This window comes from Notolepis coatsorum, assembly GCF_963971535.1.
Source record: "Notolepis coatsorum genome assembly, chromosome: 11".
Taxonomy (NCBI): domain Eukaryota; kingdom Metazoa; phylum Chordata; class Actinopteri; order Aulopiformes; family Paralepididae; genus Notolepis; species Notolepis coatsorum.
Window position 1 is genome coordinate 84,908,539 of NC_140175.1, and position 18,134 is coordinate 84,926,672.

Consider the following 18,134-nt stretch of genomic DNA (forward strand, 5'->3'; position numbering starts at 1 on the left):
TCTTCTGTCTGTGGCGTCTGCCGCCCAATCTGCATCACTGTAGGCTTTAAGCCCTCGCTGCTCTTTCTGAAACAAAGCTGTTTATCTGCTGTACCTTTGCGATAACGAAAAACATGTTTTGCTGTAATCCAGTGCTCCTCTGTGGGGTCAGCAAAATGCTGTGACAATTTACTCACTACAAAACATAGGTCAGGGCGAGTACATGTTGTCAAATAAATGAGGCTACCTACAGCTTCTCTGTACATTTTTACATCTGTCAATTTCTGAGCATCCTCTTGGTAGTCTAGTTTTTGATCACATGGTGTTTCCCTTGTCCTACATTCTTGCATGTCAAAACGTTTCAGGATCTTCTCCACATATCTCTTCTGGGATATTTTTACACAACTGGCAGACTGTTCGAAGTCCATGCCTAGAAAATGCTTTAACCTGCCTAGGTCTTTAATTTTGAATCTGGTGGAGAGCATACTTTTCACCTGCTCTAGGTTTCTAGTGTTGTCCGCTGCGATGATCAAATCATCCACTTCTGTATTTAAACATAGAATCCACTTCTATATTTAAACATGGAATCCACTTCTGTATTTAAACATGGAATCCACTCCTTCTGTATTTAAACATGGAGTACCCTCCTTCTGTATTTAAACATGTAGCTACCATCCTTCTGTATTTAAACATGGAGTACCCTCCTTCTGTATTTAAACATTTAGCTACAAACCTGGCTTTGTACTTGTCGTGGCCTTCAATACCCTCCTTGATTGAGTACACCCATTTTCCTCCCACTGTATGTCTGCCCTCTGGTAACTTGGTTAGAGTAAAGGTGTGGTTGTCCTCTAGGGACCTCATCTCCTCATCCATTGCTCTCTCCCATTTTCTTGATTCAGGGGACACCATGGCCTCTTTAAAGGTCTGAGGTACTGTAGCAGTAATCAATGCTAGTAAGTGTACTGTCATCCTCGTCACTTCCTCTCTGGGCATAGTCTTTCAGATACTTTGGGGGTTTGTGTTCCCGTGAGGGATACCTCCCACTGCATGAGGCACGTGACGTCACCCTTGGATGCTCCTCGTCATCATCCTCTGGGGGTTGCTGACTGTCTGTCTGCACGACTGTGCTAAGTACACTAGGCTGAGGTGTCTCTGTTTCTTCACACCTTACTCTGGAGTCCAGCTCTGGCTCCTCTGTCTGTGTCTCGTTCTCACATGTTGTCTTTGTGACAAATTTGACTAGCCTGTGTTTTTGCACTTTTCCTTTACCGGGATAATAGACTAGGAAAGCGGGGCTTCGTTTGTCGTGCCCTACAAAGAGTCCTTTTTCACATCTGGACTCGAGCTTTCCTCTGTCCTGCTGGTAAGCATAACACACTGATCCAAATGTGTGCATTCTAGCTAGATTACACTTCTTTCCTGTCAGTGCTGTATACGGGGTGGTGCCCGTGTGCTTATTAAAACACCTGTTTCTGGTGTAAGCGGCTTCTTGTACCGCATAATACCATAGACTCTTAGGTAAGTTACCATCTATTACCTTACACCTAGCCATTTCGAAAAGAGTACGTCCTTCCCTCTCTGCCACCCCGTTCTGGTGCGGGGAGTAAGGACATGACGTCTTGTGTCTGATCTTGTTCCTTCTCAACAGTGATTGGAACTCTCTATTTGTGAACTCTGTTCCGTTGTCGGGCCTCAAGCATCTTATGTTGCCATAAGGGGCTACATCTGCAAGGAATTTCTCCGTGGCCTGGAGTGTGTCACTCTTTGCTTTGAGAAAGTAAACAAACACTGCCCCTGTACACACATCTGTAAAAGACTGTACATATTTAAAGCCACCTATGGACTCGTTGCTTACTGGACCGGCTAGATCTGTGTTAACTAGCACAAATGGTACCTTTACTTTTTCTGTGGGACTTCTGTTTCTCGATTGAGTGAACTTCCCCTTTATGCACACTTCACATTCTTTGTCAGGTCTACGCTTTTCACCTTTAATGTGCATGCCTTCTGTCACTGCTTGCAGTTTCAGTAAATCCTCGTAATTCGAAACTGGCCACCGTAAATGCCCAAAACCCCCACCACCTCCTAATAGACAGTCTCCTCCCCATCATATGTATATACTCTGTCAGGATCTAGGGGTAACAGTACTGTATATTTGAATACCGTTTATGTCACAAATGTATCAGTACTAAATACCTATATGTCCCTATGCCATAAATGTCATGTATGTTGTGTATGTCATAAATGTCTATATGAATTGAAAATGGGGGACCCTGATGGAAACAGGACAAACGTCTTTCTCAGGTCTGCATCCCCTTAACAATTGTGTGTATTGAGCCGTACTGTATTGTACCCATTCTGCAATCTGTTAAATAAAGTTTTCATTCATTCATTCATTCACAATGACCCATGATCTCATGCCATGTCTGAATATCGTGACTGACAGTCACATTACATATATCTTTATCATTACACTCTGTTTGTAGATAATACATTCTCTTGTACACCTCTATGTTAAATCGTGTACCGTCAGGCTCTACAAGAACATCTTTACCTTCATTGAAGAACACTTTGGCACCGTTTGCAGTAGCAGATTTGACAGAATAGTTATTGTGGGAACGAGGGTATGTAGAGAGCGTTCTTTAACGTCACTGTACACCGGCGCCCCTCACTGTCTATGAGGCATACCTGTGCGTCTCCTCTCCCTTGCACCAACCCGTAAGTGCGCTTCCCATCTGCCAGCTCCATGCTGTGTCTCTCCGGCTCGAAGGTGTTGTCAAAGTTCTTGAATCGATTCCTGTCGTTGATGATGTGGGACGACGCACCTGTGTCCACGATCAGTCCCTTCCTTTGGGCCTGCTGCTGCTGCGTTGGCTGGGTGACGTACGCTGTCTGCGCCCCGAAGATGAAGTCCTCTCGTCCCGCTACTCTCCGGGCGTCGTCTCGACTCGTCTCACGTCCACCGTCGTCGCCATCTTGTCCACAGCCGCCATCTTGTCCATGCGCGTACCGAGCGCTCTGGTCACGTTTCTTTCTGCACACTTTGTCTGTGTGCCCCGTGGATTTGCAGAAGCTACACCAAACAGTCTTTGTGCAGTTATCTTTCCGGTGCCCCTTTTCTCCGCATCGCCAGCTCCGTCGTGGGTCTGGTCTTCTCTCTCGGTGCCGCCCGGGCCTTCAGCACCCGCTCTCCCGCCTCCTCGGCGACCGGGTGTGTGGTAGCCTCTGCTACCATGTAGTGATTTCTCAACACTTTTAGGCTCTCTCTGCCTTTGTCCTTTGTGTCGCGGAATATCAGCCCCAAGCTTGTGTCATCCAGGAGTGGTGCCAACTTGCAGTATGCGTCAGCATTTAGCTTGGTATCCTGGGCTTGCGCTTCTGCCGTTAGTTCTCCCATGGGGGCCGTCAAGATCCTTGTCTTCAGTCCCACTCCGTGCATGCAGCACAATATTCGCTCTTCCCAGAGCTCGTAGTCCTCTGCCCTTCCATTGAACGAGGGCCATTCGCTCCTTCCTCTGGTCGCCATCCTCTTTTGATGGTAGGCGTAGCTTTAGCTCCCGTTAGCCTAGCCTTAACCACGCGGTGCTCCCGGTGCTAAACTGGCCTATACTTCAGCTAAACTTGCTACCCTTATTATTTTGCCCCTGCGTGATCTGGGCCCATAACCTGTTGACAGTCAGCTATGGAGCGACAATGTGTTCATGACGACAAGGTTTCTCTTTAGCCTTTGGCGTGGTTTATTATTTCACATTGCACCCAACAGTACACATGAGTCCTTCTCTTGTGAGAGCGACGGAGGAAGAGAGTGAAGAGGGAGGTAACATCTCCTTTTATACTTCTCACCTGGCGTCAGCTACAATAGCTACGCCTATAGCGCCCTCTTGTGGAAACGGTTAGACAGTTACATGCAATCATACATAACATCTAACTTCAACAGGTGGCATACTGTTTATTCAATCTGGTGGTTTAAAGGGGACAGCCATGCACATATTTTAAGAAGTCACATGTACTGAACTGAACTGTCCTGGCGCACAGGAAGCACATACTGACTGAACTGTCCTGGCGCACAGGGAGCACATACTGACTGAACTGTCCTGGGGCACAGGAAGCACATACTGACTGAACTGTCCTGGGGTACAGGAAGAACATACTGACTGAACTGTCCTGGGGCACAGGAAGCACATACTGACTGAACTGTCCTGGGGTACAGGAAGAACATACTGACTGAACTGTCCTGGCGCACAGGAAGAACATACTGACTGAACTGTCTTGAGGCACAGGAAGAACATACTGACTGAACTGTCTTGAGGCACAGAAAGAATACATGTGATTTAGTTGTACTGTTGAAACTGTAGTTCTTAACAGTAGTGAAATATGAGTTCTGTTCAGCCACTGTGTTGACCCTGTGGAGCAGTTCAAACATTACTATATGTGTGTGCACGCAAATGCGCGTGTTTGTGTGTGTGTGTCTCTCATCTGCACTTTGGAAAAGTAAAAAAGCAGCCAGGAAGAACGGCAAGTCAGCAGAAGGAACAGTCTACCAGCAGTCAAAACAAAATATTTTCCAGAGTTCTGTTGCGGTCAGCTGTGTTCTCGTTGGATTGAGCCAAACCCAGGAACTAAGCCTGAGCCCCAAGAATGGGTCATATGATGGTCCATAGCGTACATTGTTGTATTGCAACATGTCATTTTTGGACCGAGAGTGGACAAAAGAAGTGCTGTGTTTATCTAACTGTCTGTCGACCTTGAGACAAGTCTCTGGGGGAAGTCAAGAGTGAGCATGTGTTGTAAGAGGAAGTCCTGTGTTAATGGTCATAAGTGAAAATAAAATGCATGTTTCAAGATGTGGTGTCACTCAAAACCCCTGAAAACACATGTTTTGCTATTATTAACAACACACCATCGTTTTCTTTGTGTCATATTTGAAAACCGATAAATAAGTGTAACCATTTTCAGGATAGAATTCCATTGAACCAATTCGTAAAACTCTTCTTTATGAGCAATTTTTTTTTAAATTAGCAAGAAAAACGACAATTTCAATGAAAATAGAACAATTTTCAATGGAAAAAGCAACCTACAATTTCTAAATGAAATGATAATTTAGCAGAGTTAAAAGCACACAGGCGTAGGTTGTGAGAGAGAACCAAACAAACAGCACTTGTGTGACACACTTTCACTCTTTTCTATACTGTATCTCTCTTGACATACACATGTTGACTGCACTCTTTGAGCGGGAGGAGTCGCTGTACCCAGAGGGCAATGGCTTCCAAACCTGGTTCATCATGTGTTTGCGTGCTGGCTGGACATGCAAGACTATAGTGTCATTTGTAGATAATTCTGTGAGTTGATTTTGGGCTTTGGCAGCAAAGACTAACAGCTGATGCTGTGGAGAGAGTGAGAGAGAGCTGAACGAGTCCCCAGAGCTAGCTCTTCATTAATAAGGGGGTCATATTTTTGCCGTCTTTGGTGGGAACAAATTAGACTCGAGCAGGACACACCGTTGCCCATTTGCACTTGACTACAGTTTAGAAATCATCTTTGCAACCTAAATACACATTCAGTAGCGACTCGCGAGTATTGAATTTGATATGGCATTTTAAAAACGACCGGGTATGCAGAGTTCACATAAGCCAGTGGGATGGGGTCAACCTGACCTGAAGGTCACTGAAATCTACTTTGTGTGCACCGTGGAGTAGGTTTCAGTTACCTCTTCAGTCAGCTTGTACAGACGGGAGCGTGACCCCATTGACTTTGCATTCCAATGCAAACTAGCCTGAGCTGTGGGAATTATCCAGTGTGAAGAGCGGCATGGATTGTGCTGAGAAAGGACGCTACTGATCAACAACATCATTGGGAACTAAAAATAATGATCCCTAATGGAAATCCCTCAACTCTAGACTCCTGCTGCCGTGGGGTGTGTTTTGATTTGAACCTTTTAGAGCCTTGACCTAGTGAGGCACTGAATGGGAAGGCCTCTCCCTGCTGCTGGCATTGTATTGCATTGTGGATACAATGATATCATACAACAGCGATCTGATTAGCCTGCTGGCTGCAATGTAGTTCAAGATGGCTAACCATAGTGTGCCAACCTTCAAGGCTTTCCTCCGTTTTACTGGGTGATGGGCAGAGAACTCTGGAGCCAAATCTGTGGTAAATTTAGATGGCAAATTAATAGGCTTTTTGAGTGACACGTTGAGTTAGTAGGACACAGAAGCATCTGTTCACTGCAGTGCTCTAACTTGCAGATGCATCACTCTCTTAATTACAAACTTAAGGATGGTGTTTTTCTCTTAACCACTGTAGTAAAAAGAAAAACATTTTGTTTTAAAGGAACACGCCAACATTATGGGAAATGCGCTCAACGTCTTCAGAGTCGAACAAGAAGATGGATACTAATTTCCCCTCTGTGCATTCAGTAGAATGCTATCCAAACTAGCCTAGCTTAGTACAAATGAATGGAAGCGGATACGGACCAGCTAGCCTAGCTGCTGGCCAAAAACACCTCTCCCCGAGGTTTACGCTAGGTTGGTTGTCCGTATCTGCTTCCATTTATTTGTGCTAAGCTAGGCTATCTTGCAGCCGGATAGCTCTCTACTGAACCGAGGAAGTTGGTATCCATCTTCTTGTCTGACTCTGGAGAAGACGGTAAGCGCATTTCCCATAAGTTGGTGCGTTCCTTTAAGACGTCACTCGTGTGGATGAAGCAAAAGAGATGTTTATCCATAATCATGTTTGTAGAATTATACCAGCTGTTTGTTATGTATTTGTTTATTCCCAGGTGAACCCTCTTCTGGAGGCATTCGGAAACGCCCAGACTGTCATGAACGACAACAGCAGTCGCTTTGGAAAATACATTCAGCTCCGCTTCCTCAACTCCTCAGGTAGACTGTATGTGAGGACTGGTAGACTGTATGTGTTTGTGTGCGTAAACTACTTTGCCCAACATATCTTGGGCGAAGAGTTCTGCTTAAAGGAACACGCCAACATTATGAGAAATGTGCTTACAGTCTTCTCCAGAGTCAGACAAGAAGATAGATACCAATTTCATCTCTGTGTTCAGTAGAAAGCTATACAGCAGCAAGCTAGCCTAGCTTAGCACAAATTAATGGAAGCCGATATGGACCACTAGCGGCTAGCCTAGCTGTTGGCCAAAAACACATTTCCCAGAGTTGTAAGCTACGCTAGTTTGCATATCCCTCTACTAAACGCACAGAGAGGAAATTGGTATCTATCTTCGTGTCTGACTCTGGAGAAGACTGTAAGCACATTTACCATAATGTTGGCGTGTTCCTTTTTAGGCGTCTGCAGACTGTGTGGTTGTGGGAGCGTTATTTGCGTCTATTATCCGACAGCCCGCCTGGAGTGAGCTGGAGCCGTTCCAGTGGTCATACTGGCTGGCTGGAAAGAATGTTACGTTGAGGTCAGCCCTGGTATCTCTGTGGGTCCTGATGTCATAGTCATTAACCCTGACCCCATCCCCCTGCTTGTTTTTAATATTCCAAGGACTCTGTGGACTAGATTATCCTTTTTCTTTTTTATAAAATTGGAATTAACCCTTAAGTGTACGATCATAGCGGTGTTATAAGAACGTTGGCGATGGCACATTGTCCACTAAGAAAGAGTTCTAGAATTCCATGATAGAATTTGGAGGAGAACAAAAATAATAAACTCACACCTAGGGCTGTACCGAATGTCATTTTTTAACATTCGAAGCTTTGATTGAAGTATTCGAACGAAGCTTCGAATGTCTATAAAAAAATGTAATATGTAATAATTGTAATAATTTTTCTTTTTCTTTTTTTTTTTCTTTTTTTTAACTAAATCCTCAATTTGAATAAAGTGATTAATCTGATTAAATTAGTATTTTTCTTTTATTATTTATTATTTATTATAACTCATCAGTTTCGTCAACATAAATAACTTAATCCAATAAGGGCACGGTTGGTATGAAAGTGATGGTGACGTTTTATAGTATAATACTAAGACATTAGTGTAGCCTAATCTTTAACTGCAACTGTGAAGAAAACCCCCATTGGTTTAAACAGATTGAATAGACACAAAAAAACAAGATTAAAAATAAAAGATAATTTTTTTATAAAAAATTCTAATGTTGATTTAGAATTCGAATGTCAACATTATGATCGAAGCTTCGAAGCATTCGGTACAGCCCTACTCACACCTCACACTCACACATGTGTCCACAATGTGTGTAAAAAGGTAAAAAATTTTATAAAAAAAGTGTAATTGTTTATTTAAATTATTTTAATTTTTTTTCAGAAACACATCAGACAAATCAAAAGCGGTACAAACACATCACACAACAACACATACTAAAGAAAACCACGTTGGGGACAACCATACATATATATCCACCCTCACACACACGATCACCCTCCACCAACCTACACACAACGTCTGTTTACATAATACCAACCCTCTGTGTGTGTGTGTGTGTGTGTCTGTCTGTCACCCCCCAACAGTCAAAGGAGCCAAAATCAATGAGTACCTCCTGGAGAAGTCCCGCGTGGTGCACCAGGACGAGGGCGAGAGGAACTTCCACATCTTCTACTGCATGCTAGCCGGCATCTCCCCCGACGACAAAGACATGTACGGCCTCCTGGACCCCACGCATTACAGGTGGGTGATGTCATCAGTGTTGGACATGAACCTTTAGGTTCTAGGCGACGGTTTCACTTTGACTCGGTTTGGTTTGGAAAGCTATGGTTGAGTATGTTGTTGATGAACTACAGTGGCTCAGAAGGTAGACCAGTCTTCTGGCAATCTGAAGGTTCCCGGTTAGATTCTGGCTCCTCCTGGCAGCGTGTAGGAAGTGTCCATAAGCAAGACACTTAATTGCATGGTTGCCTCTGCCGTCGGTGTGTGAATGTGTGAGTGAATGGTTGAATGTGTGAGGCCTAAGTTGTAAAGCGCTTTTGATAAAAGCACTATATAAATGCAGTCCATTTAACTAATCATATGCTTTTAGAGATTGTGCTCCCTAAAGAGGATGCAAGAGGGTTTACCCAGAGAGGATTTATATAATCTTTTTAAATAAACTCTGTAGGACAAGTCAGATTTCAAATTACACACAAAGAATAGGCACAAGCATTATTTTTCTTCCCCTAGGAGAATGGGCAGTATGCTGTGCTTTAGTACTTTCTCTTCTTGAGACAGTAGGAAGGCCCAGAAAAGGGGTACATGTGGTTTCAGAAGTGGGTCATAACCACTGACCTCTGGCACCAGGCATAAATACTTGGTTGGCGAATGTTACTTGTGAACAAGTAAAGTATTTGGTCCAACTATCATGTTTCCTTTAATGATTTCCCATCAGGAGATTATTTATAGACTGCTGCTTATGTAAATACACCCCACCCCTACGTATGCACACACACAGCATGATGTCATCTGTTTTATTGCAGGGTGTCCTGCTAACTAACAAATCTTTACCCCATAAAATACTTCAGTCTGTCAAGAATGTCGTTCCTCATCAAGGTGACACACCTGCTCTCACAATCACAACCTCATGATGTATGTGGGTGTGTTCACTCCCAAACCCTCAGACGTTGGCTGTTCAATTATTAGGCAATAACACGACACAAATTCATGGTAAAAGACAAGTTGCTGTTGTATAGAAACTACTAATAATATAAGACAAATGGGATCTCAACCTGGTATGGGAATCTTGGGACCAAGAATAAGAACAAACTGGCAAGGATCGTTAACATGGCCAGTAAAGTTACAGGGAAACCACAAAACAATTGAGTTATGTGTACTCTGGAATAGGGACAAGGCTCAGCAAATATTGTCTAATCCTTTGCATCCCCTTCAGTTTGACAAGTTTCCATCTGGAAGGCGCTATAGAGTTCCCCTATAGCCCCCAAAACATATTTCATCCCACATGCCATTGCTCTGGTGGATTCAATGTATTTTGTGCCTGTATGGTGTTTGTACTGTGTTGTCTTGTTGATTACAACTATAGTGAAGCCAATGACAGATTTGATCTCTATTGCCAATGTATTGTTTCTCATGAGATGTAACTAAATTCACCACTTTAATAATGTTCAGTTGGTTTTGGAATATGGATTGTAGAATCTACATGACTTCCTTTTTTGGAGGTTATGATTCACCTTACAGTGCATAAAACAATGCAATTTGTAACTTAACACAGATGCTCAGTGTTTTGGTGTCTTCTATTTGAACATCTGTGGAGGCGTGGTGTTAAAGTTCTTTAGACATGGTGTTTAAGTTCTTTAGACACGGTGTTAAAGTTCTTTAAAACATGCTGTTAAAGTTCTTTAGACATGGTGTTTAAGTTCTTTAGACATGGTGTTTAAGTTCTTTAGACATGGTGTTTAAGTTCTTTAGACGTGGTGTTAAAGTTCTTTAGACATGGTGTTAAAGTTCTTTAGTCGTGGTGTTAAAGTTCTTTAGACATGGTGTTTAAGTTCTTTAGACATGGTGTTAATGTTCTTTAGACATGGTGTTAAAGTTCTTTAGACATGGTGTTAAAGTTCTTTAGACATGGTGTTAAAGTTCTTTAGTCATGGTGTTTAAGTTCTTTAGACGTGGTGTTAATGTTCTTTAGACGTGGTGTTTAAGTTCTTTAGACATGGTGTTAAAGTTCTTTAGACATGGTGTTAAAGTTCTTTAGACGTGGTGTTAAAGTTCTTTAGACATGGTGTTAAAGTTCTTTAGACATGGTGTTAAAGTTCTTTAGTCATGGTGTTTAAGTTCTTTAGACGTGGTGTTAAAGTTCTTTAGACATGGTGTTAAAGTTCTTTAGACATGGTGTTAAAGTTCTTTAGACGTGGTGTTAAAGTTCTTTAGACATGGTGTTTAAGTTCTTTAGACATGGTGTTAAAGTTCTTTAGACATGGTGTTTTAAGTTCTTTAGACGTGGTGTTAAAGTTCTTTAAAACATGCTGTTAAAGTTCTTTAGACATGGTGTTTAAGTTCTTTAGACATGGTGTTAAAGTTCTTTAAAACATGCTGTTAAAGTTCTTTAGTCATGGTGTTTAAGTTCTTTAGACATGGTGTTAAAGTTCTTTAGTCATGGTGTTAAAGTTCTTTAGACATGGTGTTTAAGTTCTTTAGACATGGTGTTAAAGTTCTTTAGACATGGTGTTAAAGTTCTTTAGACGTGGTGTTAAAGTTCTTTAGACATGGTGTTAAAGTTCTTTAGACATGGTGTTAAAGTTCTTTAGTCATGGTGTTTAAGTTCTTTAGACGTGGTGTTAAAGTTCTTTAGACATGGTGTTAAAGTTCTTTAGACATGGTGTTAAAGTTCTTTAGACGTGGTGTTAAAGTTCTTTAGACATGGTGTTTAAGTTCTTTAGACATGGTGTTAAAGTTCTTTAGACATGGTGTTTTAAGTTCTTTAGACGTGGTGTTAAAGTTCTTTAAAACATGCTGTTAAAGTTCTTTAGACATGGTGTTTAAGTTCTTTAGACATGGTGTTAAAGTTCTTTAAAACATGCTGTTAAAGTTCTTTAGTCATGGTGTTTAAGTTCTTTAGACATGGTGTTAAAGTTCTTTAGTCATGGTGTTAAAGTTCTTTAGACATGGTGTTTAAGTTCTTTAGACGTGGTGTTAAAGTTCTTTAGACATGTTAACATGTTGCAATAACTAACATCTTGAGGTACAGCTAAGGTCTTATAAGTAGGCGTTGTCACAATTGTGTGAAAGTGTGGTTTCCACATCACGCATCCTCCTCCACAGCTGCTGATGTTCCAATATGACCTGAGTCACTGCCTGCTTCTACTTAAAGGGGAATGCCACCCTTTTTTAAGAATTCACACCGTGGTACTGAATGTATTTGGACTGTGTGGTGACACAGTGGCTGAACTGAGCTCTTATTTCACTACTGTGTCACAATTATTACCCGTCAGAGGTAACTGAACTGTCCTGGGGTACAGGAATAACATACTGACTGAACTGTCCTGGTGCACAGGAAGAACATACTAACTGAACTGTCCTGGTGCACAGGAATAACATACTGGCTGAACTGTCCTGGTGCACAGGAAGAACATACTGACTGAACTGTCCTGGGGTACAGGAATAACATACTGACTGAACTGTCCTGGGGCACAGGAAGAACATACTGACTGAACTGTCCTGGGGCACAGGAAGAACATACTAACTGAACTGTCCTGGGGCACAGGAAGAACATACTAACTGAACTGTCCTGAGACACAGGAAGAACATACTGACTGAACTGTCCTGGGGCACAGGAATAACATACTGACTGAACTGTCCTGGGGCACAGGAATAACATACTGACTGAACTGTCCTGGGGCACAGGAAGAACATACTAACTGAACTGTCCTGGGGCACAGGAAGAACATACTAACTGAACTGTCCTGGGGTACAGGAAGAACATACTGACTGAACTGTCCTGGGGTACAGGAAGAACATACTGACTGAACTGTCCTGGGGCACAGGAAGAACATACTGACTGAACTGTCCTGGGGCACAGGAATAACATACTGACTGAACTGTCCTGGGGTACAGGAAGAACATACTGACTGAACTGTCCTGGGGCACAGGAAGAACATACTGACTCAACTGTCCTGGGGCACAGGAAGAACATAATGTGAATTAAAAAAATGGCTGGCATTCCATTTTTTCTGTGTTTTGTAGATAAATATTCTGACATCTGAAAATGTGTCTTTCAGGTATCTGAATGAAAGATACGGCTCTGAGGAGGTGGTGAGCTTGTGGAGTGAGAAGTATAACACAGTTTGCAATGCCATGGACATGGTGGGCTTCGAGGAACAGGTAAGAGATGAGAAGACATATGTATGTAGCGGTATGTAATGTAATAGTATGATAAAATGATTTCCAAAATATTTGAGAACGGGAGGAAATTAGGCCATTTTACTCGCCAAATGCGAGTATTCTTTATGTTTGGCGAGGGATTCAGAGCACTCGCCACACTGGCGAGTAGTAAACAAAACAAAAAAATCATTCTGCAATCTGCTGATTCGCTCACTGGCACAAGCCGAACTCTGACTCCCCCCTTATGATTCCTCCCATTTGCGCCTCATAATAATCCATAACCAATGAACATCATCATTGCGCTCTAAGCTCCTCCAATGAACACCCGTTTTCTAGAAGATGCCGCCCATCTAGGGGAAGTGGACAGACCACTGAGTGCGGCCCTACAGACTCCTGTCACCGGCTTGACAACGTAGACAAACTTAGACAAAAACACATCAGTGGATGAAAATAATTGCATGTAGAGTTGTCACTTTCGGATATCAGTGCGGTCTGACATGGGGGCGAACAACAGTCTCCTTCGAGTCGGATGAGAATGACAAGTGGGCGTGAGGCTAACGATTCCACTCACTCAAGTCAACCAGCATTAGCCGGCTAGCTACTACCTAGCATGTAACAAGCTACCATACAACAAAGTGGACGACTATACTGAGCGGCTTTGCTTAAATGCAGCCGAGTGACATTTTATTATTACCGAATTATTACCGGGTTTCCCCCCATATCACCACTCGCCCATATGCCCTTCACAACGGTGATGTTGTCATACTTGTCATTCAGAATACACCTGCTGAACCCCTAGCGTTGACATGAGATTCGATTCCAATGTATTGTCATCATACATCACAAGTACAGTACAACCAGAATACGTTTGGCATCCAACCAGAGTGCAAATGTAACAAGTCAAGTTCAAGTTTTGTTTTATTTAGCTATTACATTACAGTGAAATGCTTGGTTCTTTCACTGCCCAGCCCAGTCCAGCCCAACCCAGTCCAACCTAGACCAGCCCAACTTTCCCTGCCCAACCCAGCATCTTTCACTGCCCAGTTCAGCCCAACCCAGTCCAGAATAGTTCCCTCTTTCATGTTAATATGTGATATCCTAATATTTTGAAGAGTAGAGACGGTGTGATTAATATATGTTTTATGCTAATATTGTGAAGAGTAGAGACACGTATTAATGTTTTATGGTAATAAATATTTTAAAGAGTAGAGACACGGTGTGATTATTACTATGATTGAAAATCTATTTAGAGGAAGACATACAAAGAAGTAATTATCACAATTAGCGATTTATTTATGGCTGGAAAAAAAAATCATATACTCGCCAGTTGGCTGGTAAACTAAAAAGCTAGTTTCCTCCCCTGTTTGAGAATGTCACAGGAAAAAGGCAGTTTCAGTTTGACACACCTCCCATTACCATGCAGTCCAATGTGATGAATATCAATTAACATACCTGGCAGGTATTGTGATTATACAGTATATCAATAAGGAGAACATTCTGTCTGATTAGCATAATATTGATCCAACTCTAGGATTGATGGATGGATGGAAGGATGGATAAAAAATGAATGGATGGAACTGATCCATCCATCCTTCCTTTGATCCATCCATCAGTGACTGAATGGACGACAGATGAATGACAGATGAATCCTGTTCTTTTGGTCCGTCCAGGAGAAGGTGGACATGCTGACGATCCTGGCGGGCATCCTGTCCCTGGGGAACATCATGTTTGAACTCACCGAGACCGACGCTCTCAAGGTCACTGACAAGTCCATGGGCTGGCTCAAAGCTACCGCCGTGAGTCTCCACAGGCCACGCCTCCGTCTCTCTGCTCTTTCATTACATCCTGGGTACACGGAGACACACTGCGTTCATATCTGTATGTGTGTGTGTATTATGGCTGTCTGCTGCTCTTAGTTGATTAGTGGACTAATCGCTCATTAGGGTCTTGATCAACTAGAACTTACAATTTAAAAAAAGATTTACTACATTTTTTTATTTTACTATGAGTTTTTTTTCATGCTGAAAGAGTTATTAAATAAGTAATGTGGGAAATGCAATTTTACCAATTTGATGATTCTTCGTTGTGTCCAGCAGCTCTAGCTCTATCTCTCTGTTGGTCGATCGATCCACAAAAGTGTCCCCACCCTCTAGCAGCCACAGTTTTCGCCCTAGAAGGTCACAATTATTGTAGATTTGTGCTTGTTGAATCTACTAATTGTTTAGCTGACAAAATCCGGGTTACTATTAGTCTGAACAAGGAACATCTCCAGTCGAGGAACATCTCTAGTCGAGGAACATCTCCAGTCGAGGGATATCTCCAGTCGAGGGATATCTCTAGTCAAGGAACATCTCCAGTCGAGGGACATCTCCAGTCGAGGGACATCTCTAGTCAAGGAACATCTCCAGTCGAGGGACATCTCTAGTCGAGGGACATCTCTAGTCAAGGAACATCTCCAGTCGAGGGACATCTCCAGTCGAGGGACATCTCTAGTCGAGGAACATCTCTAGTCAAGGGTGGCCCTGGCATCAAGGTGTCTTTCTGTGTCCGTTCAGCAAGATATCTACACAACTATTTGTGATCAAGGAGTGCAACAAAACTCAGATGGTCAGTGTGGTCCATGGGACTAAAGTTGAAACGTTACAACAGACTTGTCTTGTTTGTCAAGGCTGTATCGGTTACAATCTAGGCTCTAGTAGTTTTATTTATTGGGTCAGAAAGAAATCTCTCTGAGAGCTTATTGTGCTTGTGAATGCATGATATGATTTATGACAATTGTTAAAGGAATGTGCCAACATTATGGGAAATGCGCTTACCGTCTTCAGACAAGAAGATGGATACCAATTTCCTCTGTGCATTCAGTAGAAAGCTATCTGGCGGCAAGCTAGCCTAGCTTAGCATGAATGAATGGAAACAGATAGTCCTACGGATCAGCTAGCTTAGCTGTTGGCCAAACACACCTCTCCCGGAGCTTTAAGCTGCTAGGCTAACTGGTCTTTATCCGCTTCCATTAATTTGTGCTAAGCTAGGCTAGCTTGCAGCCAGATAGCTTTCCACTGAACACACAGAGGAAATTGGTGGTTTAGGTTCAGCACTATGGCTGCGTGGTCATACTGTGTTCAGAGTGGTTTAGGTTCAGCAGTATGGCTGCATGGTCATACTGTGTTCACAGAGTGGTTTGGGTTCAGCATATGAATAAAATTTATGAATTCAAAGTCTTAGACCAGAGGAATGTATGTATTCTTAAATTGTGTCTTTTAAGAAGTGTTTGTCAGGGCGGCCGGGTGGCCGCAGCGGTCTAAGCGTCTGCCCACCACCACAGAGACAGTGGGATAGAATCCAGCTGTGGTGCTTCCGGGTTGGCCGACCATCCATACTAACACAATTGGCAGTGATAGAGGGTGGGAAAACCCGGTGAGGGTGGGCCCTGGTCGTTGTAAAACAGCGACTCCTACAGATCGGTCGGGGCGCCTGCACAGCGAGGTCGGATCCTGGGGGAGGTAGTGTCCTCCACACGTTACACTCCCCCAGTGAGAGTCCGCGCTGTCAGGTGAAAAGAAGTGGTGGGCTGGGTACACATGTGTCGGAGGAAGCATAGTCTCCGCCCTCCCAGACCGACGGTAGGGGGCAGAGCACGCAACGACCAGGTAGGGGATTGGGAATTGGCATAACGACTAACGTTGGGATGGGAGAAAAACGGAAAAAGAAAGGAGGGGAAAAGAGAAAGTAAAAAAAAAAAAAAAAGTGTTACTTGTCATGAGAGAACCAACAGAGAAGAATAACCTTTTTATCTAGTTCTCAGTAAGTAACGCTAGCAGTCACACAACTACTGTACAGATTGCGGAAGGCCAGGAAGGAAGGAACAGATTGTTGGGGGGTTATAATTTCCTCCCAGACCGACTGGAGGTCGTCCAATGACTGAAGCTGGACGGAGACACGTCCGTCTTCTTACCACCGTCTCCTAGATGGAGAAATTAGAGAGAGAAAGAAGTGTGCAGTTCCAAGTCAAAAGGAGAAGACTGTATGTTGGAGGAGTACTACGTCTTCCTGTTTGGCTGAGTGTTGAATCCAGAGGAGTAAAGTGGTAGAGAGACTAACCGCTCGTGTCATTAGAGGAGTACTAAATCTTCCTGTTTGGCTTAAGTGTTAAATCCAGCGGAGAGAGAGGGGTATAGAGACTAGTGTTATCAGCGCTGTGCACACATGGTGCAGTAAACAGACGTTGTGTGTTGAATCAGTCAGCGTTGTTGTGTCTTCCTCGCAAAACAATGACCTCTTGACCTTTCAGGCACACACAGCTGCCAGGCTACTGGAGAACTCAAGTGTGTGTGTGTGTGTGTGTGTGTGTGTGTGTGTGTGTGTGTGTGTGCGCGCACAGCGTCTGGCCCAGTCCGATAAGTCCCAATGCCCCTTTTAAAGGCCACTGCCTGCGGCTATATTTGGACTTTAATGGACATGACTCCCTGTTTACATCTGTGACATGCATTCCGGCCCACTCCTTTCCTTCACTATTCAGAAAAATACAGCAACTCAGATCTGCTGTGTGTGGCTCCTCGACATACTGATGCTGCTGTGTTGACCTGTGGTGCTGTGGATGGAAATCTTAACGTTCTTTCCGAATAGAATATGAGGCAGATATTGGGTGAATTAGCCCTTTTTAAAGACATGTTTCTTTTTTTGTATCCACTTTTTCTCCTCCTATTTTCTGTATTTTCCTCCCATCCCAATTTTAGTCGTTATGCCAATTTCCCTCTCCCCTTCCTGGTCGTTGTGCGCATGTGCCCCCCACTGGTCGGTCTAGGGAGCCCTGAAGTTTATCACATGCTTCCTCCGATACATAGGAGACAGCCAGCAGCCTCTTTTCACCTGGCAGCGAGGACTCTCTTTGGTGAAGTGTAACGCGTGGGAGGTCACACTACCTTCACCATTTCCCTCCCTCGCTGTGCAGGCGCCCTGACCGACCTGTAGGAGTCGCTGTTTACAACGACCAGATTACCACCCACCGGCTTCCCTCCTGCTGACACTGCCAATTGTGCCAGTATGACGACCGGCCAAGCCGGAGGCACCGCTGACAGCCGGACTCGATACCAGTGTCTCTGCGGTGGTAGACAGACGCTTAGTCCGCTGTGCTACCCGGCCGACTTAAAGACATGTTTCATAATTGATTGTTCATCCTCTGACGACCCGTATACTTATCAGGGGGAAATGAGTTGTCTTTCCAGGATAAAGCTGGAATCTCTTTAAAGGGATTTTTGGACATTAAGTTGTATGAAATACTTTAACCAGTAGTGTAGTGTAAGCAAAGATATTCACTTACTTGCTGAGTCCCGTGGTCGAGGTTCTAACCGGGTTCCGATCGAACCGAAAGCAAACTGAGTCAC

The 18,134-nt window shown here is 43.5% G+C and overlaps 1 protein-coding gene across 1 annotated transcript in view; it reads left to right on the top strand.

Annotated features, from left to right (window-relative positions):
• Nucleotides 1–18,134, top strand: part of LOC311236856 (myosin-IIIb) — an 84,651-nt gene that overhangs the window by 26,698 nt on the left and 39,819 nt on the right. The window contains exons 5-8 of the mRNA XM_084324643.1: nt 6,755–6,857; nt 8,457–8,613; nt 12,651–12,753; nt 14,424–14,549. Of these exons, the coding sequence (XP_084180769.1) occupies nt 6,755–6,857; nt 8,457–8,613; nt 12,651–12,753; nt 14,424–14,549 (489 nt within the window). The remainder of the gene's footprint in view (nt 1–6,754; nt 6,858–8,456; nt 8,614–12,650; nt 12,754–14,423; nt 14,550–18,134) is intronic.